Source organism: Gorilla gorilla, chromosome 5 (assembly GCF_029281585.2).
Source record: "Gorilla gorilla gorilla isolate KB3781 chromosome 5, NHGRI_mGorGor1-v2.1_pri, whole genome shotgun sequence".
NCBI lineage: Eukaryota > Metazoa > Chordata > Mammalia > Primates > Hominidae > Gorilla > Gorilla gorilla.
Window position 1 is genome coordinate 155,383,536 of NC_073229.2, and position 24,671 is coordinate 155,408,206.

Sequence of the window (24,671 nt, forward strand, 5' to 3'; positions counted from 1 at the left end):
CCTTGAGTGATCCTGTGTGGTTTTTTTTTTTCCCAGAATAAAACAGCACCTTCTTTCCTAGAATTACCCAGTAGCTGATAGAATTAAGAAGATATTGAAAATTTTGCATTTATATGGCATGTTCCCACATTTTATAACGAATGATGAAATTGCATTGAAAAGCTTTTTGCATAGAAATGGTATGTGATTTCATTCATTTTTTCAGCCATATATAATTTTAAGCTTGTGAGATTGAGAGATTGCTAAAAATTTAGCCCACTAGTATTATAATAGTTCTTGCAAAACTTTTTTTTTAAATAGAAAAGTGCCCTTGGTTAGCATGATAAAAGATTCTAAGTACATTTATCTCATACAAGAAAAAATAAAAGGTTTTTAGAATGTTCATTTGAACATTATGCTTTCTTTCATTTTGACTGTCATTTCCCCCAAAAGATGAAGAGACTACATTCCGTGTTTTCTGCTCCTTGTGAAGAATCTGTTCAGTTTCTGGTATCTTTAAGCCCTTCTAGGGTGCTCTATTACTACATGAAGTCTTGGATTTCTGACCACCACAGGCTGGTGGGTGTCCCAGCAGCCTGCTAACCGTTCCCCTAATGGCTTGGGCTAGGCTCTCTTCAGAAACGTAAAAGTAACTTAGCCACACTTCACTTAGAAGACCAGCTTGTCTTCTTAACTAGGATGGCTGCAATCACAGACCTGCACCATTGAGGCCATTAGAGCCTTAGTTTTATACCCTGCCTCTGTTTGCATATGCCTCCAAGCACACTTCCTCCATCCTTCCTCTCCTTTCTCATCTCTCTCTTAATCCTTTTTATTCTCACCTCTTTTATTTACTTGATTTTCAATCAAACACTTTCTAAATGGACTGACTTTGTACCAGGCATTATTCTAATTATCTTATTAAATATCAATTTCGTCCTGACAAACCTGTGAGGTAGGGGCTGTCTTCGTTCATTTTGTGTTGCTATAACGGAATACTTGAGGCTGGGTAATTTATGAAGGAAAGACATTTATTGAGCTCACAATTTTGCAGGCTGGGAAGTTCAAGAGCATAGCACTTCACTGGCTGGCTCCCGATGAGAACCACATGCTGGGTCAAAACATGGCAGAGAAGTGGAAAAGTGAGTGGGTGCGTGCAAAGAGATCACTTGCCAATAGAGGAAGCAAGTGAGAATCTAGGAAGCCTAATTCACTTTTATAAAAGCATATTCTTTAGTAACTAATCCAGTCCCGTGAAAGTGAGAACATACTCCTGATGTAAGGCATTCATCTATTGATGAGGGATCCACCCCTGTGACCCAAACACCTCCCACAAGGCTCCATCTCCAGCACAACCATGTTAGGAATCAAATTTCAACATGAGTTTTGGTGGGGAAAAACCATATCCAAACAGTAGGAAGACCATTGTCATCACTCCCATTTGGCAGGGAAACTGAGGCACAAAGAAGTTAAGTAATTTGTTAGTGAGCAGTGGAACCAGGACTCAAATCCAAGCAGTCTGATTCCAGATTCTGTGCTCTTAATTACTATGCTATTCTGTTACATTGTAAATTAGCAACCGGACTCCCTAAACATTTTCCAGGAACACCTCTTCTTGCCTTAGCTGAAACTTGGCTCTTATCTGATTGAAATCACAGCTTCCTCTAGGTGAAGGCTGCTCATTTCACCCAATCCCAAATTCCACGGGACCCAGAGGTATCATCCACATTCTCTTAGTTTTCTGTTGCTTTGTCCCCGTTCTATCCTCACGCAAAGGTCTTTCCTTATTGGTGGTTCATGTTACCTGGTTTTGTTAACTTCTGCCTCTCTTTTTGCTGTCATCTGAATATTTCCTCTCCTATTTTGAGGATTTTGTTTCATAGCTCACATTACAATGCTTGCGTCCTTCAGTAGCACGAGCACAATCTGTCCAGCCATCCTGGCACAAAGTGAGCTTTGGAGTCAGTCAGAACCATTTGCATTCCTGTGCAGCCTGTTACCAGCTGAGTGGTTTTAAGCAATTTACTTCACCTTCCAATCCTTCAGTTTTTTTATTTGTACAATGGGCATAATAGTAACTGTTCTGAAAATAAAGTGAGATAATCTATACGAAGTGCTTAGCACAGTATTGGGCACATAGACAATGTTAAATAGATGGTAACGATTATTATTAATGATAAATACTCCATTCCCACTACTGCCATCACAGCTGTTGCTTTTCTTAAAATCCCTTGACTTCTTTGACGTTAGCATCCTACACCCATACACCACTCTGCCATTCATAAGCATATTTCTGAGACCTTAAACTTAGTTATAGCTATCACCACAACTTCCCATTCTAGTTGCCATTTACTTCGTTTCCACTACTACTAATGCTCCGGAACCTCACCCAGGCTTGGCCTCTTCCAGGACAGCATGGATGTATTCATTCTTAAACTAGACAAGGCCTCAAGGTATGCCATTCTCTTGGTGGCTCTTTCAGTTGTCCTATCTCCTTCTGTTTGACCTGTCTGGGAGACACCGATGGCAGATCCAATACAGTCATTTGCTTTTTTGCCCCAACACCTGGGCAAAATAAAATCCACCCTCCTTGCTGTAGCCCACAATATCCTCCATGTTCTGGTCCACTGCCTATATCTCCTGCCTTATCATGGTCCTCTCTCCCTGCCCACTGTGCCCCACTTGAACTTGCTTCTTACAGGTACTGGACTCAACAAAGTCTTTTCTGCCATAGATCTTCTGAAAATGCCTGAGTGTTCCTTCTGCTTGGACCTTTTCCTTCTTAGGATCTCAAATGTCACCACTTCAGAGAGTCCCTGCCCACTGTGAGTAGAGTATTTTTATAAGTAAGCTCTCTATCACTGTACCCAGTGGGATGCCCTCATAGGTCTCATCACAGGTTGTGATTACCTTATTGTCTATTCGGTTTTTTGTTTGTTTGTTTGTTTGTTTTGAGATGGAGTCTCGCTCTGTCGCCCAGGCTGGAGTGCAGTTGCACAATCTTGGCTCACCGCAACCTCTGCCTCCTGGGTTCAAGTGATTCTCCTGTCTCAGCCTCCCGAGTAGCTGGGATTACAGGTGCCTGCCACCACACCCAGCTAAGTTTTGTGTTTATAGTAGAGACGGAGTTTCTCCATGTTGGCCAGGCTGGTCTCAAACTCCTGACCTCAAGTGATCTGCCTGCCTGGGCCTCCCAAAGTGCTGAGATTACAGGCGTGAGCCACCGTGCCTGGCCTGTTATTGTCTATTTGATTGACTATCTTTGTGGCTAGATTAGGTTCCATGAGGGCCAGGACCATGACTGTTTTGGTCACTAGTGTATACCCAGTACTGTCTATAATGTGTGACACATAAAACGCGTTAAGGCTCACATAATCCCAGCACTTTGGGGGTCTGAGGAGGGAGGATTGCTTGAGCTCAGTGGTTTAAGACCAGCCTAGGCAACATAGTGAGACTTTGTTTCTACAAAAGATAGAAAAAAATTACCTTGGCATGATGGTGCATGCCTTGATTCCAGCTACTGAGGTGGCTGAGGTGGAAGGATTGCTTGAGTCTGGGAGGGCGAGGCTGCAGCGAGCTGTGAATATGCCACCATACTCCAGCCTGGGTGACAGAAAAAGACCCTGTCTCAAATAAATAAATAAATAAATAAATAAATAAATAAATAAATAAGTTGTTAATAAGTATTCATCAAAAGAATGAGAAAATGAAGAAATCACACAGTCATGTAGGTTGGCTCTCCTGCAAATGTATGTTTTCCACACTCAGAGCCTTGGCTCGGCAGGTCCACTGCTTCAGCTCAGTTTTTCTCATGTCTACTGTTGCTGCCCTAGCCCCCTGTTTGGAGCAACTATAACCTTCTACCCCTCTCTCAGCAGATGGCACTGAGGCTGGGATCTGCTCACTTCAAGTCCCTGTGCTTGGTGAACCTATCTGCTACTGCATTTGGCTTTTAAATTCTCATACAGTTTTGGGAAAAGAGGTGTCCTTTATCTAGTTAAGACTAACCCCTTCAGCTGTGTTCTTGGTTTGCTGGACTCAACCAGGATCTTGCTGTACCAGTTACTTCTTCCCTCTCTGTGCTTCTGTGTTTTCAACCCTTTTGTCTTTATTACCTCCTTTCCCCCAACTTTACTTGCTCAATAACACCTTTCCTATCCCTAAACAAACAAAAAACAAAGTTAAAAAATCCTAAGAATTAGCTACAGAAAAATCTCTTGATCTTGAATCTCCTGCTAGCTTCTTCATTGTACCTTTCCTACCCAGAATCTTTAAAAGAGTTGCCTGTATTCTCTGTACCTTTCCTACCTAGAATCTTTAAAATTTAAAAATCTTCATTGTACCTTTCCTATCCAGAATCTTTAAAAGAGTTGCCTGTATTCTCTGTCTTTAGTTCATTACTGTCCTTTTCTCAAACCTCCTGCGGTCAGTAGGCTATGGCCTACTTCACTGCATGCCACATCATGGGCCCCTGATAGCTTTGTAATCGCTGAATCTAACGAATGCTCTAGATTTATTCATACAACTGAGGACTCCCTTCTTTAAATTCTCCTTTTGGTTTCTGAGACACCACTTTCTTTTTTTGTTTGTTTATTTTTTTATACTTCTCTCAGTGTATCTTCTCAGCTTTCTTCATTAGCTTATCTCTTTTTTCTTTAAGCATTTATATTTTTAGATTTCTGAACCTGACTCTCTGTTTAACTATGTTTCTCTTTTTTTTGAAATGGAGTCTCACTCTGTTGCCTAGGCTGGAGTGCAGTGGCACTGTCTCAGCCTCCTGGGTTCAAGCAATTCTCCTGCCTCAGCCTCCTGAGTAGCTGGGATTACAGGCGCCTGCCACCATGCCTGGCTAATTTTTGTATTTTTAGTAGAGACAGGGTTTCACCATGTTGGCCAGGCTGGTATCAAACTCCTGACCTCAGGTGATCTGCCTTCCTCGGCCTCCCAAAGTGCTGGGATTACAGGTGTGAGCCACCGCGCCTGGCCCCATGTTTCACTTTTTGTATTTACCATCATGGTCAATCTCCCTACTCTTCCACCAGGAACATCAAGAAATGTAGGTGTCATCCTAAACCCCAGCATCAGTCATTTTAGATATTCATAGTCATCAAATGCTGTAAATTTTTTGTCTTAAATATCACTCCCATTCGTTCCCTACTTTCTGTTCCTGTTGCTGTGCCTCAGTTCAAGCTCTGTTCATCTTTCACCCATGCTACTGCAATAGTCTCCTGGTCTACAGTCTGCCGCTTTGCTTCCAGACTCTTTTTCTAAAGCACAAAACTAAGCATTTTTATGCTCCCTGCTTAAAAGAATTTATTAACTTACTGTTGGATCTAGGATAAAATCTATTCTTCTTGCTGTGTCATTTAAGATTCTCAGCTCCTTGATTCTTGCCTGTGTATTTAGCCTTATTTCTTGTCCACACTGCACCCTGCACCCATTGTTTAAGATATGCTGAACTACTTACAGGTCCCCTGAGGCACTGGGCCATGTCGTGTCTTCATGCCTTAGCTGACGCTGCTGCCATCCCATGGAAACTTTCACATTCTTCACATGATCAGACAACAACCACTGATCTTTTTTATTTAAAAAAAAATTAGTTTTGGCCGGACATGCTGTAATCCTAGCACTTTGGGAGGCCGAGGCGGATAGATCACTTGAGGTTAGGAGTTTGAAACCAGCCTGGCCAACATAGTGAAACTCCATCTCTACTAAAAATACAAAAACATTAGCTAGGCATGGTGGTGGGTACCTGTGATCTCACCTGCTCAGGAGGCTGAGGCAGGGGAATCGCATGAACCCAAGAGGCGGTGGTTGTAGTGAGCTGAGATGGCACCAATGTACTCCAGCCTGGGTGACAGAGCAAGAGTCCATCTGAAAAAAAATAATAATTTTTAACTATAGTAAAATACACATAATATGAAATTTACCATCTTAACTTTTTTTAAACACATAGTTCAGTAGTGTTAAGTATATTCACATTATTGTGCAACCAATCTACGGAATCTTTTTATTCTTGCAAAATGGAAACTCCATACCCATGAAAAACAAATCCTCACTCCCTCCTTCCCCTGGCTTCTGGCGACCACCATTCTACTTTCTATCTCTATGAATTTGACTGTGTAGCTGCCTCATAGAAGTGAAATCATGTATTTATCTTTTTGTGACTGGCTGATTTCACTTAACATAACGTCCTTAAGGTTCATCCATGCTGTATCATGTCAGAACTTTATTCCTTTTTAATGCTTTATAATATTCCGTGGTATATGTACATACCACATTTTGCTTGTTATCTGTTGATGGGTTTGTTGATGGACTCTTGGCTATTGTGAATAATGCAGCTATGAACATGGATGTATAAATATCTCTTCAAGACCTTGAGTTCAGATCTTTTGGATATGTAACCAGAAGTGGAATTGCTAAATCGTATGGTAGTTTAATTTTTAACTTTTTGAGGAACTGTCTTAATGTTTTCTATAGCAGCTGGACTATTTTACATTCCCTCCAGCAGTGTACTAGGGCTCCAACACTTGTTATTTTCTATTTTTTTGATAATGGCCCTTTTTTTTTAACCCAAATTTTGTATTGATCAAAACAGCTTCATTGTTCTTTATAACAAAGAATTGTTGTAAACTTGAATTTATGTAACTAATTAAAACTAGCAAAATAACCAATTTTATATTCGCTTTACATATTGGAGTTCAACAAAAAAAATTTAATTTTGGGGGAAAAAAAGCTGTATTTCAAAATGTTTAAAAAAACCACTGTCATGGAAATCTTAGGATGAAATGGCCTTCTTAATGGAGAGAGGCAGGAGATAAACCATCCAGCAGAGGGCTCTGTGTAAAAACGTTTATTTTTACTAATGTTTAGAATACAGGAACTAACGAAAGGAAAAAAAAGACAACTTCAAAGTGACAGTGAGTTAGGGCCTGCCTGCGGCCAAGGTGGGAAGGCTACTCCAGGGTATGCTGGCATGCACTGGCCCCCCACTACTTAATGTCAGTGCCACTAAGCAGAAAACTTGAGGAATCAGGGTGTGAAGACCTTACCAGCTGCTAGCGAGCATGCAGGGGAAGAAAGGGATGTCTGTGTGGCTTCCCCATGAGCTGAGAGCCAGGATACACAGGGCAGGTGGCAGAGGCTCCCAATTCAGTTCAGGGCAGGGGGCTGAATGCCCAGGTCCAGGAAGAACAAAAAGGGGATTTTGGAGGTAGGCTTTTTTGTTGTGTTAAAAAACAGGCACATTACCCATCTCCCTGTGGCCCTTGAGCTCCTGGCCTGGCCCCCTGATCCTTCCCCTCTCCCCACAAAACCAAAATGAATAAGAAGAGAGGTAGAAGATGAGACATTCCAAGGGTGGGGAATGCTTTAGTCACTGGAGCCCGCCCATGAGAGTGAGCCTGGAGAGCACTGGGAAGCACAAGGTGAAGCTGCTGCTCCCCCTGGGGTAGGGTGGACTGGGACAGGGCAGAGCCAGGATGGTGACCGAGAACATCCTGACTCCAGCAAAGAATCCTACGTAGCAGGAACAGAGGGCCGCAGAGAGCCACTCTGGAGGAAAGAGGTGAGGCTAAGTGACACAGGGGCATGGAAAGCTCCTTGTGGCTGTGGCCTCAGCTGCTCGCTACCAGCTGCCTCGGGCAGAGGCTCTGGCCTGGCTCGCCTCTGGGGGACGGGAAAACTGTGGAGACCAGAGTGGAGGCAGAACAGAGAGAGAAGTGAGCTGCTCTCCCACTCTTTCTAGGAGGACGCTGTTTGAACCCTGTGATGACCAGGGCCTGGGCCCAAGGCAAGCAGAATGAATGCATTTCATGGAGAGCAGAGAGAAACTGGGCCCACAGGTATGCCTTGGGGCAGTGTGTTGCTCCTTTCTCCTTGAGGGCCTAGGGCCAGAGGTGGCCAGAGCTGCCACCTCAGCTTGTGGCTGCCAAAGGCAGGCTAGAACAACCACCCCAAGGTTCTCTGGACTTGTGAAGGAGAGGAGGAGGAAGGGAAAGGTGGGTATGAAAAATGAAGTGGAGGAGAGAAACAGCCTTAGATATGTCGGGGAGCAGGGGGGTGGCCATATCAAGAGGAGTTCTGGTTCTGGTAGATGGAAGCTTTTTCCTTCAACAGGTTCAGACACAGGTGGCACCTCCAACTTCCTTCAGGGGGCTCAGATATGGATGGAGTGAGACAGTACATTTCGTAGCCATGATCGCAGTCATCACAAAAGCCCAGCTGGTCATCATCTTCAGAGGTGCCGCAGATATCGCAACATTTGTGCTCGATGCACTGCCAGCAGTATGTCTTCACTGCCCCATCATCATGGGGGTGAAATGGAGGCAAGATGGATGCCCTGAGCAGCCACAGTTGAAACAGGACACCAGCTCCTCAGGTTGTCCCATCTTCTTGTTAATCTTTGAGTTCCCCAGGCAGAAGTTACAGTAGTTGTTGGGCAAGGCCAATCCATCAGGACCCTTTTTGGATTTCTGTTTCTCAGACCTCTGGGAAACAGGAGTGGGTGGTTGGGAGTCTTCTTTGTCCTCGCCCTCCTCAGCCAAGTGAGAGTGGACATAGTGGTAACTGAGGCCTGGTCGGTTCTTATAACGTTTTCCACAAATGTCACAGGCATAGGGCTTATCCTGGTCCTCCAGGTTGGAAGCATCCAGCTCCTTACGGGCACTGCCACACATTTACCCTTGGATTACCCCTTTCCCCGAAGCTTGGGAGCATCTTCTTCACAGTCCTCATCATCGAGGTCATCCAGGAAGTCATCTGGTTCTAGGATCCGCTTTCGTGCTTGACTGTTTGTCACAGGAAACTTGCCCAGGCTGTCATCATCAACTCGGGGATCTGGGGCACCTCGCTTCTCCAGGGGGTCAGTGTGCAACAGAACCTCTAAACTGCTGCTGTCCTGAGAGATCAGCCCCTCCTTCTTCAGGGTGTGGTCTGTGTCTGGCTTAATAGGTGGGAAGAAAAATTGTGGCTCTTCACGGGGGTGGGCTCACTGCTTTTTCCGCCAGTGCCGGGCAGGGTACAAGTAGTTGTCCAGAGGCCAATCCTAGAACCTGGTTACTTCTCCATCCAGCTGTAACAATTGTTCTGGGCTACTCCAGTCTGCGAGGCCAAGAAAGGCAGGCACACGCTGTGCTCAGCACAGAGGTGGGCATTGTAACTGTGGCCCTGCTCCATGGCATCTTTGTAGTACTGCTCCCAAGGAACTTCACTGCATTCACCACCACAGGTGCCATTTTTCCTTGCTTCTCTCCCTCCAGTAATGGCCATTCTAATGGGTATGAGGTGGTATTTCATTTGTGGTTTTGATTTGCAATTCCTTGGTGATTAGTGATGTTGAACATCTTTTCCTGTGCTTTTTGCCGTTTGTGTTTCTTCTACGGAGAAATCCTATTCAAGCCTTTTGCCCATTTTTAAACCAAGTTGTCTTTTGTTGTTGATTTGAAGGAGTTCTTTATATTCTGAATATTAATCTCTTATCAGTTATATGATTTGCAAATATTTCTCCCACGCCATAGGTGGCCTTTTCATTCTATTATATCCTATGATGCACAAAAGTTTTAAATTTTTATGTAGTCCAATTTATCTGTTTTTACTTTTGTTACCTGTGCTTTGGTGTCACACTCAAGAAATCATTGCCAAATCTAATGTCTTGAACCTTTCCCTCTATGTTTTTTCTTAAGAGTCTTATAATTTTAACTCTTATGTTTAGATCTTTGATCCATTTCGAGTTAATTTTTGTATATGGTGTAACGTGTAAGGGACTAACTTCATTCTTTTGCATGTGGATATCCAGTTTTCCTAGCACCATTTGTTGAAAGACTGCTGATGTAGTTTGTATGTTATCCCTTCTCAAATTGTATGTTGAAATATAATCCCCAGTGTTGGAGGTGGGGCCTTGTGGGAGGTGATTGGATCATCATCCTCTTAGTACTATCCTCATGCTAGTGAGTGAGTTCTTGTGAGATCTGGTCATTTAAAAGTGTGTGGGACCTTCCCCTCTCTCTCTTATTCCTGCTCCCACCCTGTGAGATGCCCGCTCCCCCATGCCTTCTGCCATGGATTGTAAGCTTCCTGAGGCCTCCCCAGAAGGAGATGCTGGCATTATGCTTCCTGTACAGCCTGCAGAACTGTGAGCCAATTAAAGTCTCTTTTCTTATAAGTTATCCAGTCTCAGGTATTTTTTTTTAAATAGCAATGGAGAAATGGCTTAATACAACTGTCTTTTCTCATTGAATGATCTTGGCACCGTTGTTGAAACCATTTGACCATTGTCGTAGTCCTTTCCTGCTGTTATAACAAAATTCTGGACTGGGTAATTTATAAACAACAGAAATTTATTCATCACAGTTCTGGAAATGGGAAGTTCAAGATCAGGTCACCAGAAGATTTAGTGTTTGGAGAGGGCTCTCTGCTTCACAGATGACACCTTGCTACTGCATCCTCACCTAGTGGAAGGGGAGAACACTGTATCCTCACATGGTGGAGGGGCAAAAGGGACAAAGACAAAAGACAAAAGTGATTTAGGACCCCAAAATCTCTTTTAAGGACAGTAATCCCATTAATGAAGGCAGACCTCTTGTGACCTAATCAGCTCCCAAAGGCCCCACCTCTTAATACCTTTACCTTGGGGATTAGGTCTCAACGTAAGAATTTTGGAGGGACACAAACATTCAGACCATAGCAACCGTATATGTGAGGGTTTGTTTTTGAGCTTTCTATTCTATTTCATTAGCCTATATATTTGTCTTTATGCATATATTACACTTTCTTGATTACTGTAGATTTGTAGTAACTTTTGAAATCAGAAGTGTAAAATCTCTAACTTTGATCTTCTTTATCAGGATTGTTTTGCTATTCAGAGATCCTTGAGGTTCAATATGAATTTTAGGATGGATTTTTTAAAAATTTCTGCAGAAAATACCATGGGGATTTTGATAGGGTTACATTAAATCATTAGATTGCTTTGAGCAGTATTGGCATTTTAACAATATGTAGTCCTTCGGTTCATTAAAAAAGGCAGGATGTCTTTTCATTTATTTGTATTTTCTTTAATTTCTTTTAGCAATGTTTCATAGTTTTCAGAATATGCATCTTTCACCTCCTTGGTTAAATTTATTCCTAAGTATTTTTAAATTTTTGTATTCCTAATTATTTTATAATTTTATTTATAATGTTGATGCAATTGTTTTCTTAATTTCCTTTCACATTGTATCACTGACCTTTCATAGAGACTTATTTCAAGTGTCACTTTAAAAATAAAGGCCTTTTTTCTCCAAAGTAGAAATGATCATTTTATCCTCTTATCCCCTATATCTCTACTGTAGAAACTATAACAAGTTAGTGTAATTGTTTAGAAATCTAACTTTCCCAACCAGAATTGAAAGCTCTTTGAGGGAATCTTCCATCTTTGTGTCCTCAATTCCTGCCACATGATATTCAATAAATATATTTTAATACATAAAGCAATGAAAAAAAAGTGTGATGCACACATAAAAGTTTACTTGAAAGAACATTTAACTTTAGGTAGTCTCTCTTCCCTCATTTACATTTGTGTCTAAATCTTTGCATGAGAATTAAACCCAGTCCTGGTGTTCTAGAATCCCCTAAGGATGATGTACCAGAACTCTCTCTGGCAGTTCACTTGGATTTGCTGGTTGTTAGGATAAGAAGGGACCTGAGATACAATTTATTATGGTCTCATCACTTTTACTGTCAGTGTTAAGTGATGTGTCTAGGAGCACAAACTAAATAATGGGAGAACTGGGTTGGAGTTAGAAGGCTCAGTCTGGTTCTCTTTATCAACTGTGGTAGAATGAGTAGAATTACTCTGGCATCAAGATGTATTTTAAAGATGTGCTTTTAAGAATGACACTTAAAAATTCTACTTGTCAGTTTTACACAGTAATCAACTGGAAATATCTATTTAAGATGAGGACTATAAAATTTTTAAATTGAAGTTGGTTTCAGCATTATGTCAGCCTTTATATTGAAACGTATAGTTCAAGTGACTTGCTAAGACTGTCTAAAATGAAACTGTTTAAGCAGTATGTGGATACAGGAATGCTTTAAATGTTAATAGTAATATTATAGGAACAACAAAAACAGCTTTATGGCTTTTATTTCTTTAAAGTTTCAGGTGACGAAAAGTGATTTTAAAATTTTATTGAGATTTTTCGTATTATATGTGACACAATTTTAGCATAACTTACAACAGTAGTAGAAAGTATCTTGCAATTGGAAGACATGGAAAATACTCATGCTTGCTATTGTTTAATTACACATTAGTTTTGTTGTTGTTGTTGTTTTGTTTTTTAAGACCATGTATCACTCTGTCACCCAGGCTAGAGTACAGTGGTGTCATCACAGCTCACTGCAGCCTTGACCTCCCTGGGCTTAGGTGATCTTCCCATTTCATCCTCCTGAGTAGCTGGGACTACAGGCATAGGCCATCACACCTGGCTGATTTTTGTACTTCTTTTTTTTTGTTTTGTAGAGACAGGGTTTCACCATGTTGCCCAGGCTGGTCTCAAATTCCTGGGCTCAGGCAATTCTACCTCCTTGGCCTCCCAGAGTACTGGGATTATAGGCATGAGCCACCTCATCTAGCCCCAAATCAAAAATTGAACATGCCATTTTTGTGACATCCACATACTGAAATAATATATAGAGATACTTGACTTATGGTGCAGTTACATCCTAATAAACCTACTGTAACTTGAAAATGAATTGAATACATTTAACCTACCTGAAAATATAGCTTAGTCTAGCCTACCTTGAATGTGCCCACAACACTTAACATTAACCTATAGCTGGGCAAAAAAATCATCTGGCAACACAACACACTATAGAGTGTTTGTTGTTACCCTTGTGATCCTGTGACTGGCTGGGAGCAGCTCGCTGCTGCTTTCTGGCATTGAGAGAGAATATCATACTGCATATTGCTATCCGGGAAAAGACCAAAATTCAAAATTTACAAGTACAGTTTCTACTGAACGCATGTTGCTTTTGCACAACTGTAAAGTCAAACAATCATAAATTGAACCTTTGTAGTTTGAGGATTATCTGTATAAGTTTAGTAATATAATGAACTTAATTCCTTTTAGCATTCTAGACTATTCTTATTAATAAACCTCTTTTTGATTATTCTCAAATTGGAGATCATGTGATCGTATAAACATCCTTAACAATATTAGAAAAAGGGAGAAAATAGCAAAAGCTTGGAAAGAAGGGGTAAATATTTATCTTGCAAAAAGGGTATATAAGTAGAAACATGACTTTGTTAAAATTGATGTGTTACAGTTTACTTTGAGACAACTTTTAACAACTTCTTTGCATTTTAAGATTATTATGTAAATTTATTGCTGCTACATATTTTAAACAGTTCACCTAAAGAAAATCTCCTCTATAAAAAAAATGTAAAGCCTAAAAAACAGATAAAGCTGTATTTGTTAGGGTTACAAATGTGTTGTTTCTCTATTAAATTGTTTATTTCAGTATTCTTTTATATAGCAAAGTGTCCTTGTATGTAAATATATTTTTAAGTAGTTGTTCTTCAGACAATTTTCATCTTCAGTTATAAGTTATATTATTTAGGAGGCACCCTTACCTGACTTTTTGAAGGATATCTGATGTATGTGTTTTGTGATTTTCTGTTTAGTGCTTGAAGGAATGCCTGTGGTACTGGGAGGAATTAAGCAATCTCAATTATTCATAAGCTTCTCTTCCAGGACTTCCAACTTCTGTGTAAGTTGTTAACACAGATGAAAAATGACATGTAGGTTTCATATTAGTAAAAACTTTTCTCATCCCAAATATGATATTGCTCTAACCATTACCTAATACCCTAAGCAATAGATTATACTACTGTTAGGAATATAAAATCAGTATTAAGAAGTACTTTTCAAAAAGAAGGCATTTTCTTTTTCTCCACTTCTATGTACCTATGGACTATATTGAAAAAGCACATTAATAAAAATCAAAAGTTCTTTGTGACAAATATTATTTAAAACAGTATTGTGAATAAATATCATAAAATACTTCAGACCTAGTGAATAATGAGAGCTGTTGGGTCAAAATCTGAGGTAACTGAAATCAATAAATTGAAAAGTGTTGGCTGGGCGCGGTGGCTCATGACTGTAATCCCAGCACTTTGGTTGGGAAGCCAAGGCGGGCAGATCACTTGAGGCCAGGAGTGCAAGACCAGATTGGCCAACATGACAAAACCCCATAACTACTAAAAATACAAAAATTAGCCAGGCGTGGTGGTGCGTGCCTATAATCCCAGCTACTCAAGTGGCTGAGGCACAAGTATTGCTTTAACTTGGGAGGTGGTGGAGGTTGCAGTGAGCTGAGGTTGTACCATTGCAATACAGCCTGGGTGACGGAGCGAGATTCTGTCTTGAAAAAAAAAAAGGAAAAAAAGAGAAAAATGTTTTCTTTAGACTCAATTGATTTAAGATTGTTATAGCAAATAAGATAATAAATAAACATTAGGTAGTAAAGAACAGTACAAATGCCCACTGTTTTAATTTTCTGTTAACAAAAGTCCATTTCTTATATCCGTCAAATTTTTTGATACATTCAAAAATTCAAATTTGATTTTTTGATGTTGATTGGGAAGTCCTTCTTTTTCTTGTGCTGAAATCTGTCCCATGAGACTGTAACCTCCCAGGAGACCAAAATAACTTTGAGAGTCTCTTTTGTGCAGCCTTCAGCAGATACTGTGCTTGGCACATACGGGGAGTGCTCAGTAGGTAACTGAATAAATGAATTTGTGCTTCCACACCTTTATGCTGTTTGTTTTCTGGGTTGATACAAACATGTTGCTAAATTGCTATTGGAAGCTCCTATATAGGATAATTCTGCAAATATTCGAAGACTTGGAAATTATGCTCTAATCAGTCAAATCTTAGGAACATAGTAAGTTAGTCCATCATGACATATGTAAAACCATAAGACATCGCTAATATTTGACTGTTTTTGACCCATAAAAGTGACAGTTTTGTATGATTCAGCCTAATATTTCAACATGAGGTTCTTTTAAAACAGTTGTGAATATGCCAAAATAGAGAGGGTCAAAGTTGGGTTATGACAGGGTAGTTGAGAAAAGATAAGTTTTAGTAATTTATATGAACTCTAAGTTGATAAGTTAATTACAGCGATAATTGTTAGGAATACACTCTCACTGTTTCATAACATGCTTATGCTGGACTTGTCTTTCTTTTTTTTGGCTACCCAGCATCTAAATTTTTTACACCAATCTCTTGTGTTAGTTACATTCTTTCATAGACTTCCTTGCTGCTAGGGAAGGAAAATATGATCTTGGTCTGATGCAGACTTTGAATCAGAAGCTAGCAACTTGAAGAAGAAAAGGACCATGCAGAATTCATCCTTGGGATAGGTGTGTCATCAGTGACAGCTACTACCAGTCCAAGGCCAGTGGGAACAGTTTTGGCCCTTTGTGTGCTGTCTGTGGTTTGGCACCTAATGCTCACTGGGGTGTTGGTACTGGACCTGGGCTCCACCAGCACTTTGGACAGCGCCTGTCTCCTTGGCTTCATGGCCTTTCAGCCTGCCTGGTCCTCTGGTCCTCGTGGTGTTTTTTTTTTGTTTTTGTTTTTTTTTTTTTTTTTTTTGAGACTTGGTCAACTCTGTCACCCAGCTTAGCCTCCCAAGTAGCTGGGACTACAGGTGCGCACCACCATGCCTGGCTAATTTTCATATCTTTTTGTAGAGACGGGGTCTATCCATGTTGCCCAGGCTGGTCTCAAACTCCTGAGCTCAAGCAATTTGCCCACCTCAGCCTCCCAAAGTGCTGGGATTGCAGATGTGAGCCACCATGCTCAACCAGAAGCTTTTAAGCTTGGTGTAATCTCATTTATTTATTTTTGCTTTGGTTCCCTGTGCTTGTGAGATATAACTCAAGAAATCTTTGCCCAGACCAATGCCCTGGAGAGTTTCTCCACTGTTTTCTTGTAGTAGTTTCATAGTTTGAGGTCTAGATTTAAGTCTTTAATCCATTTTGATTTGATTTTTGTACGTGGTGAGAGATAGGTGTCTAGTTTCATTCTTCTGCATGTGGATACCCAGTTTTCCCAGCCCATTTATTGAAAAAGCTGTCTTTTCTGCATTGTATGCTCTTGGCACCTTTGTTGAAAATGAATTCACTGTAGTTGTATTGATTTGTTTCTGGGTTCTCTATTCTGCTCCATTGATCTATATGTCTGTTTTTATGCCAGTGCCATGCTGTTTTTGTTACTATAGCCCTGTAGTATAATTTGAAGTTAAGTAATACGATTCCTCCAGCTTTGTTCTCTCAGGATAATTTTGGCTGTTCCGGGTCTTTTGTGATTCCATGTGAATTTTAGGATTGTTTTTTCTATTTCTGTGAAGAATGTCATTGGAATTTTGATAGGGATTGCATGGAATCTGTAGATTGCTTTGGGTAGTTTGGACATTTTAACAACATTGATTCTTCCAATCCATGAACATGGAATATCTTTACATTTTTTTTGGTGCTGTCTTCAATTTATCTAATCAGTGTTTTATAGATTTCATTGTAGAAATTTTTTGCTTCTTTGGTTAAACCCTAGGTGTTTAATTTTGTTTGTGACTGTTGTAAATAGGATTACTTTTTGGATTTCTTTTTCAGGTTGTTCACTATTGTCATATAGAAATGCTACTGATTTTTGTATGTTGATTTCGTATTCTGCAACTTTACTGAATTTTTTTCACCAGTTCTAATAGTTTTTGGTGGAGTCTTTGGGTTTTTAAAAAATGTAAGATCATATCATCTGCAAACAAGGATAATTTGACTTCTTCTTTTTCAGTTTGAATGCCCTTTATTTCTTCTGTTGTCTGATTGCTCTAGCTAGGACTTCTATTGTGTTGAATAACAGTGGTGAAAGTGGGTATCCTTGTTATGTTCCAGATGTTAAGAGGAAAGGCTTTCAGTTTTTCCTTATTCAGTATGATACTAGATGTGGATCTATTGTATATAGCTTTTATTATGTTGAAGTATGTTCCTTCTATACACAGTTCTTTGAGTTTTTTATGAAGGGATGTTGAATGTTATCAGATGCTTTTTCAGAATCAATTGAAATGATCATATGGTTTTTGTCCTTCATTCTGTTGATATGATGTATCACATTGATTTATTTGTATATATTGAACCATCCTTGCATCCCTGAAATAAATCTCATTTGGTCATGATAAATGATCTTTTTAGTGTATTGTTGAATTCAGTGATTTTTGCATCAATGTTTATGATAGATATTGGCCTGTAGTTTTCTTTCTTTGATGTGTCTTTGTCTGGTTTTGATATCAGGGTAATACTGGTCTTGTAGAATGAGTTTGGAAGTATTCCCTCCCCTCTATTTTTTGGAGTAGTTTCAATAGGATTGGTATTAGTTCTTTAAATGTTTGGTAGAATTCAGCAGTGAAGACATCAGGTCCCAAGCTTTTCATTGCTGGGAGATGTTTTATTATGACGTTTATCTCATTTGTTATTGGTCTGTTCAGGTTTTGGATTTCTTCATGGTTCAATCTTCATAGATTGTATGTGTCTAGGAATTTATTTGTGTCCCCTAGATTTTCCAATTTATTGTCTTATAGTTACTCGTAGCAGCCACTAATGATCCTTTGAATTTCTGTGGCATCAGTTGTAATGTCTCATTTATCAGCTCTTATTTTATATATTTGGTTCTTCTATCTTTGTTCTTAGTCTGGCTAAAGGTTTGTCAATTTTGCTTATCTTTTCAAAAAAACAGCTTTTCATTTTGTTGATTTTTTTGTATTTTGTTTCAGTTTCATTTATTTCTGCTCTGATATTTATTATCTCTTCTACTAATTTTGGGTTGGGTTTGCTCTTGCTTTTCTAGTTCTTTAGAATGCATCATTAGGTTATCTATTTAAAAGTTTTGCTTTTTTTTGATGTATGCACTTAAAACAATAAAATTCCCTCTTAGCATGGCTTTTGCTGTATCCCATGGGTTTTGTTGGTATGTTGTAGTTCTATCATCATTTGTTTCAATAATTTTTTCAGTTTTCTTCTTAATTTCTTAATTGACCCATTGATTATTCAGGAGCATATTATTTAATTTCCATGTATTTGTATAGTTCCCCAAATTCCTCTTATTATTGACTTGTAGTTTTCTTCCACTGTGGGCAGAGAAGATGCTTGATATTATTGTAGTTTTTTGAATGTTTTAAGACTTTTTTTGTGACCTAACATATGGTCTATTCTTGAGAAGGATTCATGTACTGAGGAAAAGAATGTGTATTCTGCAGCCGTTGGATGAAACATTCTGTAAATATCTATTAGGTCCATTTGGTCTATAGTGCAGATTAAGTCTGAGGTTTCTTTTTTGAATTTCTGTCTGGAAGGTATGTCCAGTGCTGAAAGTGGGGTGTTGAAGTATCCAGGAAGTATGCAGCTATTATTGTAATGGAGTCTCTCCCTTTAGCTCTAAAAATATTTCCTTTGTATATCTGGGTACTCCAATGTTGGGTGTAAATATGTTTATAATTGTTATTTCTGTTGCTGAATTGACCCCTAAATCATTATACAATGACCTTCTTTGCCTCTTCTTGGAGTTTTTGTCTTGAAATGTATTTTCTCTGATAGAATCATATGCACTCCTGCTCTGTTTTGGTTCCCATTGGCATGGGATTTCTTTTTTCTATCCTTTTTTTCCCAGTCTGTGTGCATCTTTATAGGTGAAGTGTGTTTCTTGCAGGCAACAGATTATTGAATCTTGTCTTTTTAAATCCATTGAGCCACTCTGTGTCTTTTTATTGGAGAGTTTAGTCTATTTACGTTCAATGTTATTATTGATAAGGACTTATTCTTGCCATTTGTTATTTGCTTTCTGTTTGTTTTGTGGTCCTCTCTTCCTCCTTTCTTCTTGCCTTTTTTTTAGTGAAGGTGATTTTCTGTGGTGGTATAACTTAATTTCTCAGTTTTTATTTTTTGTGTATCAATTGTATATTTTTTGCTTTGAGGTTACCCTGAGGATTGCAAATATTATCTTATAACTCATTATTTTAAAGTGATGACAACCCTGATTGAATAAACAAGCAAAAAGAAAACTAATAAAAACTTTACACCTTAACTTTGTCTTCTCACTTGTTAACTTTTTGTTGTTCTCTTTATGTCTTATAGAACTATGTCTTGAAGAGTTGGTAGTTATTATTTTGATTGGTTCATTGTTTAATATTTCTTCCTAAGATAGGACTAATCTATACACCACCGTTACAGTGTTACAATAGTCCGTATTTTTCTTTGTGCCTATTATTTCTAGTGAGTTTTGTACCTTCAGATGATTTCTTATTGCTCATTAATGTCCTTCTCTTTCAGATTTTCAGATTGAAAAACTCTCTTTAGCATTTCTTATAGAACAGGTCTGGTGTTGGTAAAATCCCTCAGCTTTTGTTTCTCTGGGCAAGTCTTTATTTCTCTTTCATGTTTGAAGGCTATTTTTATCAGATATACTATGCTAGGGTGAAAGATTTTTTTCCTTCAGCATCTTAAATATGTCATGATATTCTCTCCTGGCCTATAAAGTTTCCTCTGAAAAGTCTGCTGCCAGACATATTGGAGTTCCAGTGTATGTTATTTGCTTCTTTTTACTTGCTGCTTTTAGGATCCTTTCTTTATTCTTGACCTTTGGGCGTTTGATTATTAAATGCCTTTAGGTAGTCTTCTTTGAATTAAATCTGCGTGGTGTTCTATAACCTTCTTGTACTTGAATATTTACGTCTTTCTCCAGGTTTGGGAAATTCTCTGATATTATCCCTTTGAATAAACTTTCTACCCCTACCGCTTTCTCTACCTCTTTTTAAGGTAACTCTGAGATTTGTCCCTTTGAGACTATCTTCTAGGTCTTGTAGGTGGGCTTCATTGTTTTATATTCTTTTTTCTTTTGTCTCCTCTGACTGCGTATTTTCAAATAGCCTGTCCTCAAGCTCACTAATTCTTTCTTCTGCCTGTTTGGCCCTGTTATTAAGAGATTCTAATGCATTCTTCAGCATGTCAGTTGCTTTTTTTTTTTTTTTTTTTTGAGACGGAGTCTCACTCTGTCACTCAGGCAGGAGTGCAATGGTGCAATCTCGGCTCACTGCAACCTCCGCCTCCCGGGTTTAAGCGATTTTCCTTCCTCTGCCTCCTGAATAGCTGGGATTACAGGCACGCCATCACACCTGGCTAATTTTTGTATTTTTAATAGAGACGAGGTTTCACCATGTTGGCCAGGCTGGTCTCGAACTTCTGACCTCAGGTGATCCTCCCACCTCAGCCTCCCAAAGTGTTGGGATTACAGGCATGAGACACCGTGCTCAGCCTGCATTTTTCAACTCTAGAATTTCTGCTTGATTCTTTTTAATTATTTCAATATCTTTGTTAAATTTATCTGATAAAATTCTGAGTTCTTCCTATGTTCCAGTTTTCTTGTCTTTAGAATTGGCTTAATAGTATTAGCCCTACCTGTTTTTGGATAAAAAGACCACATGAAAATTTATTTACCCTTGATCTTTAAAAAGTATGAATTTTTCACATGTATGCCAAATGATTCTATCCTCCTCTTTGTGCATTCTAATTTGATGCTTGTGAAATCATAGCAGTGTTATATTGTTAATGTATAGTGCATTTGTTATTGTGCTTATTTTATGTTTTAATTTTTTTATTCAAAAGTAATATATGCTCATTTTAACAATTCTAATCCATATATATGTATTATATTTATAACTCTGGTCTCCTCTATTTAATTTCAACCCACATCCCAAAGTATTCTATACTATTTTTCCATGTTAGTAAAAACATATAGATCATCTATTTTCTTTCTCTCTTTTATATTCCAGAGAATCATATTATAGATGTAATAACCATGTAAGTTCTCTCTTTTTGCTTAATGGATCATGGCCATCTTCTCATGTCTATGTGTGTAATTCTAATTAATTTTATTATCTTCATGGTGGTCATATGGTTATTTATCAACCATTTATTTATTGATGAAGGTTGTTTCCAGTTTGTGAAACTTCAGGTAATGCTTTAATAAATATCTTTTCATAGAATTTTGTATACTGATGCTTTTATTTCTTCGTATTTTCCTAGAATTGGAATTGCTGGCTCAAAATGCTTGTGTAGCCTAAATTTTAATAGTTGCTACCCAGATTATTTTCCATTGTAGTTGTGGCAGTTCTTATTCTGCAACACCATTATTTCTTCATATATTTTCTCTAACTCCATCTCTTTCCCCCTTGTTCAGGAACTTCAGTTACAGACGTATTAGACAACTCGAAGTTGCCCCACAGCTTACTGATATTCTAGTCTCTGTTCTTTTTTCTTTATGTTTTCTTTTTCTTAGTGTGTTTTATTTTGGCTTCTATTGCATTGTTTTCAAATTTACCAATATTTTGCTCTGCTGTGTCTCACCTGTTATTTCCATCCAGTTAATTTTTCTCAGACATTGCAGTTTCCATCTGTATATAAATTTGATTTGGATTTGGATTTAATAGTTTCCATGTCTCTACTTGTTGGGGTGATCAGACTCAACACCAGGCTGTGGGAGCTACGAAGTCCGGTGGAGTCAAAGGAATGAGAAAAGACAAGAGAGAAAGTAGGAGCAGGGGACCAACGCTAGTATGGAGGCTGTGAAGGCCCCGAGCTGTGGGAGCCCACGCTATTTATTGGTGATCAGACAAAGAAACAGGTGGTGAGGATGTGGAGGTTGAAAGGAAGCGGTGTATCAAGCGAATGAGTTACAGCTGTGATGGTTTAGCATTTTCTTTGAAACATATGACTACTTGAGATAATGGGAGTGCTAGAAGCAAGGAGCCAGCAAGTCTGGACATATTCCAAAGGCCACGAGGGGTTTTAGACTCTGGATCTCGGACATATTCCAAGACTCTTTTACATTATGTCAGACATGCAAGCCCTGCCTCAGCTTCTCTCCTAACACTCAGCTTTTCTCCCAACATCTACTTGACTTTTTGAACATAGGACATACAGTTACAATAACTATTTTGATGTCCTATCTATTAATTCTAACCTCTATGTCAGTTCTGAGTAACTTTTGATTAATTGATTTATCTTTTCAAAAATGAGGGCCATATTGACCAGTTAGTTTGCACACCTGGTAGTTTTTGATTAGATGCCAGGCATTGTGAAGTTTACCTTCTTGGGTGCTGAATTGTTTTGTATTTCTATAAATATCCTTGGGCATTGTTCTGGTACACAATTAAGTTACTTGGAAATAGTTTTTTGTTTGTTTTTTTGTTTGTTTTAGGTCTTGCTTCTAAGATTTCCTAGGTGGTACTGGAAGAGTACCAGTCCAGAGTTAATTATTCCCCACTACTGAGGCAAGACTGTTCTTTTTACCTAATGTCTCATTAATCTTGGGGTTTTCCAGTCTGGCTAATGGAACAGTATTCCTGGGCTCCATCTGGGTTTCTCCTACTTATACAAGGCCTTGGACACTCAAGGATATAAGCTGGGACAATCAAAGGGCTCACCTTTTCTTGTTAGAGTACTGGACACTCTTCCCTCTAATCCTTTTGAATGTGTTTTTCCCCAGCCTCAGGTAGTTTCCTTGCACACATGCACTGATCAGGACTCAGCAGAATATTCTAGGGGAACCCTTTGAAGAGCTCTGGAATTTTCTTGGTACAAGTCTCACTTCTCAAGTATTCTGTCCCTTTCAGCTCCTTTCCCTCAATCCAGGAAAGGGCTGGACTCTATCTGTTTCACCTCCTTACATAACACCTTGGGCATTCAAGGATGTAAGCTGGAATAATCAAAGGGCTTACCTTGTTCATTTCTCATTGCTCAGGGAAGGTTTCTGCTACTTCATCTTGGAAGCAGAAGTTTGAGATATGAAGGGTTTCAAATAAGCTAGTCCTTTTTTATACTCAGGGAAACCACTGGGATGTTCAGTGAAAATCAGCATCATGTCAGCCCAGCAGTTATTCTATTTATTAGATATTCCTTTCAAATTATTGCTTTTGTGTGCTTTACCACAGGTGTGAAATCACTGGACATTTAACTGTCATATAGCATTTGTTATCATACACATTGTAGATTTTTTCTCTCTTTTAAAGAAAATATCTGAAACAGGTGTATAAAGTAATCTTCACTGTAAAATAATTAGTGATTGTTTGAACTGGTATTTTTTTACAATTAAAAAGAACTGAAAATACTGTAGTAGCATTTCTTTGTTTCTCTTTATTTTCTTCAGAGACTGCAAATAGGACATTTCAAGAAAAAGGCATCCTGGTAGGAGAGAGCAGAAGTTTTAAGCCTCATTTGACCTTCATGAAGTTGTCAAAATCACCGTGGCTCCGTAAGAATGTGAGTGCATGTTCTTATTGCAAGCCTGTTTTACCAGGCCACACCAGCCATAAGCATGGTCTGGAGCACGAGTGACATTGCTGTGGTCTCTGACACTACTCTTGCTTCTGGGATTCCAAGTCAGGTTGGTTCCAATTCCCAGGGATGCTGAGGATGCTCCTGGCCTTCCATGGAGGCTATTTCAGCTTTGCCTTCCTTTGCCACGATGGCTGTTCTTGCGTAGTCTGGCCATCATTTATTTCTACCACTGTTGCCTCACCTGCTTCATCCCCTGAAGAGCCTCGAGGTGGTGCCAGAGTTCACTTTTGCTGCTATTCTTGCTTGTGGTTATTTGCATCCTGTTGCTCTCAAAGCTTCCTCTGCTGGCCTGTTACACTGATGCTGCTCACCGCAACTGGGTAAGCTTTTTTTACCCCTCTTCCTTTCCCTCTTCAAGGTTTCCAAAAGACCATCTTTCAGCACTTGCCTCAATTAAGGCCTTGGAACCAGGTATACCGGGGACTGGGCATGAGGGTAACTGAGGGACCCCCTTTCCTGGAGGTACTTAAAAGTACTTCTCCCTAAGGGTGGTTAACCCAGTGGCACAATCCAAGTGACAAGTCTTTTGACTTCCCCTGTCTCAGGGTGACTTACTGCCTTTATAGGCCACCCCTTCTTCCCGCAGAAGTCGAAGCAACTTTTGACTTCGGTCTAGGTTCATGAGCATTTCTCCTAAAATCCTAAGGCCACCCTTCATTTTGTTTCCTATTTCAGCCTAGGGGGTTCCTCATGCAAATTCAGACATCTGATGGCCTGCTCTCATATACCAGAGTTTTGGAGATGGGCATGCAGATTAATATCTGCTCCCTGCTCTCCATGACCCTTTGCTGCAGTTGAGACTGATTTGCAGCTCTAGAAATGAAGGCCATGTGTAGTAGTAAGTAGAATTTTTTTTTTCTAAATTTGTCACATTTTGTATTTAATGTCTCTGTCCTCAGAAAAGTCTTTTGGGTCCTTTAAATCATGGGTTTGGGTGACTCACCATCCTATAGTTAAGAGTTTTCTACAAACTATTGCTGAAAATCTCAGAAAGATGCTTTGCATGGTTTTTTGGATTACATTGACACAAATTTAGTAGTATCCATATTAGGTATCATTCCAGTATCATATTAGGTATGTTAGGTAAAAATAATTGGTGTAAATGATAGATTTTGAAATCTGGGATGACAACAATTTACAAAACTTGTAGACTGACAGTTTGATTCTTTACTGGTTATCTTTCTTGTTTTGCTTTCAAATGGATTGTCCTCTTCCAAGTGGTTTCAGACTTAATCACAGAATGACAATCAGTGGTGAAGGTAATATC

At 39.2% G+C, this 24,671-nt stretch overlaps 1 protein-coding gene and 1 pseudogene across 11 annotated transcripts in view; one reads left to right on the forward strand and one right to left on the reverse strand.

Annotated features, from left to right (window-relative positions):
- Positions 1-24,671, forward strand: part of AKAP7 (A-kinase anchoring protein 7) — a 152,670-nt gene that overhangs the window by 44,417 nt on the left and 83,582 nt on the right. For 9 of the 11 annotated variants that reach the window (XM_055391893.2, XM_055391892.2, XM_055391894.2 and 6 more), the window contains one exon: positions 23,214-23,326. In XM_055391893.2, coding sequence (XP_055247868.1) covers positions 23,214-23,326 — 113 coding nt within the window. Of the gene's footprint in view, positions 1-23,213; positions 23,327-24,079; positions 24,243-24,622; positions 24,664-24,671 lie in introns of all 11 variants that reach the window. The other 2 variants (XR_008681146.2, XM_063707872.1) reach the window with 2 other exon arrangements.
- On the reverse strand, positions 7,856-9,215 carry LOC101145575 (zinc finger protein ubi-d4-like; annotated as a pseudogene).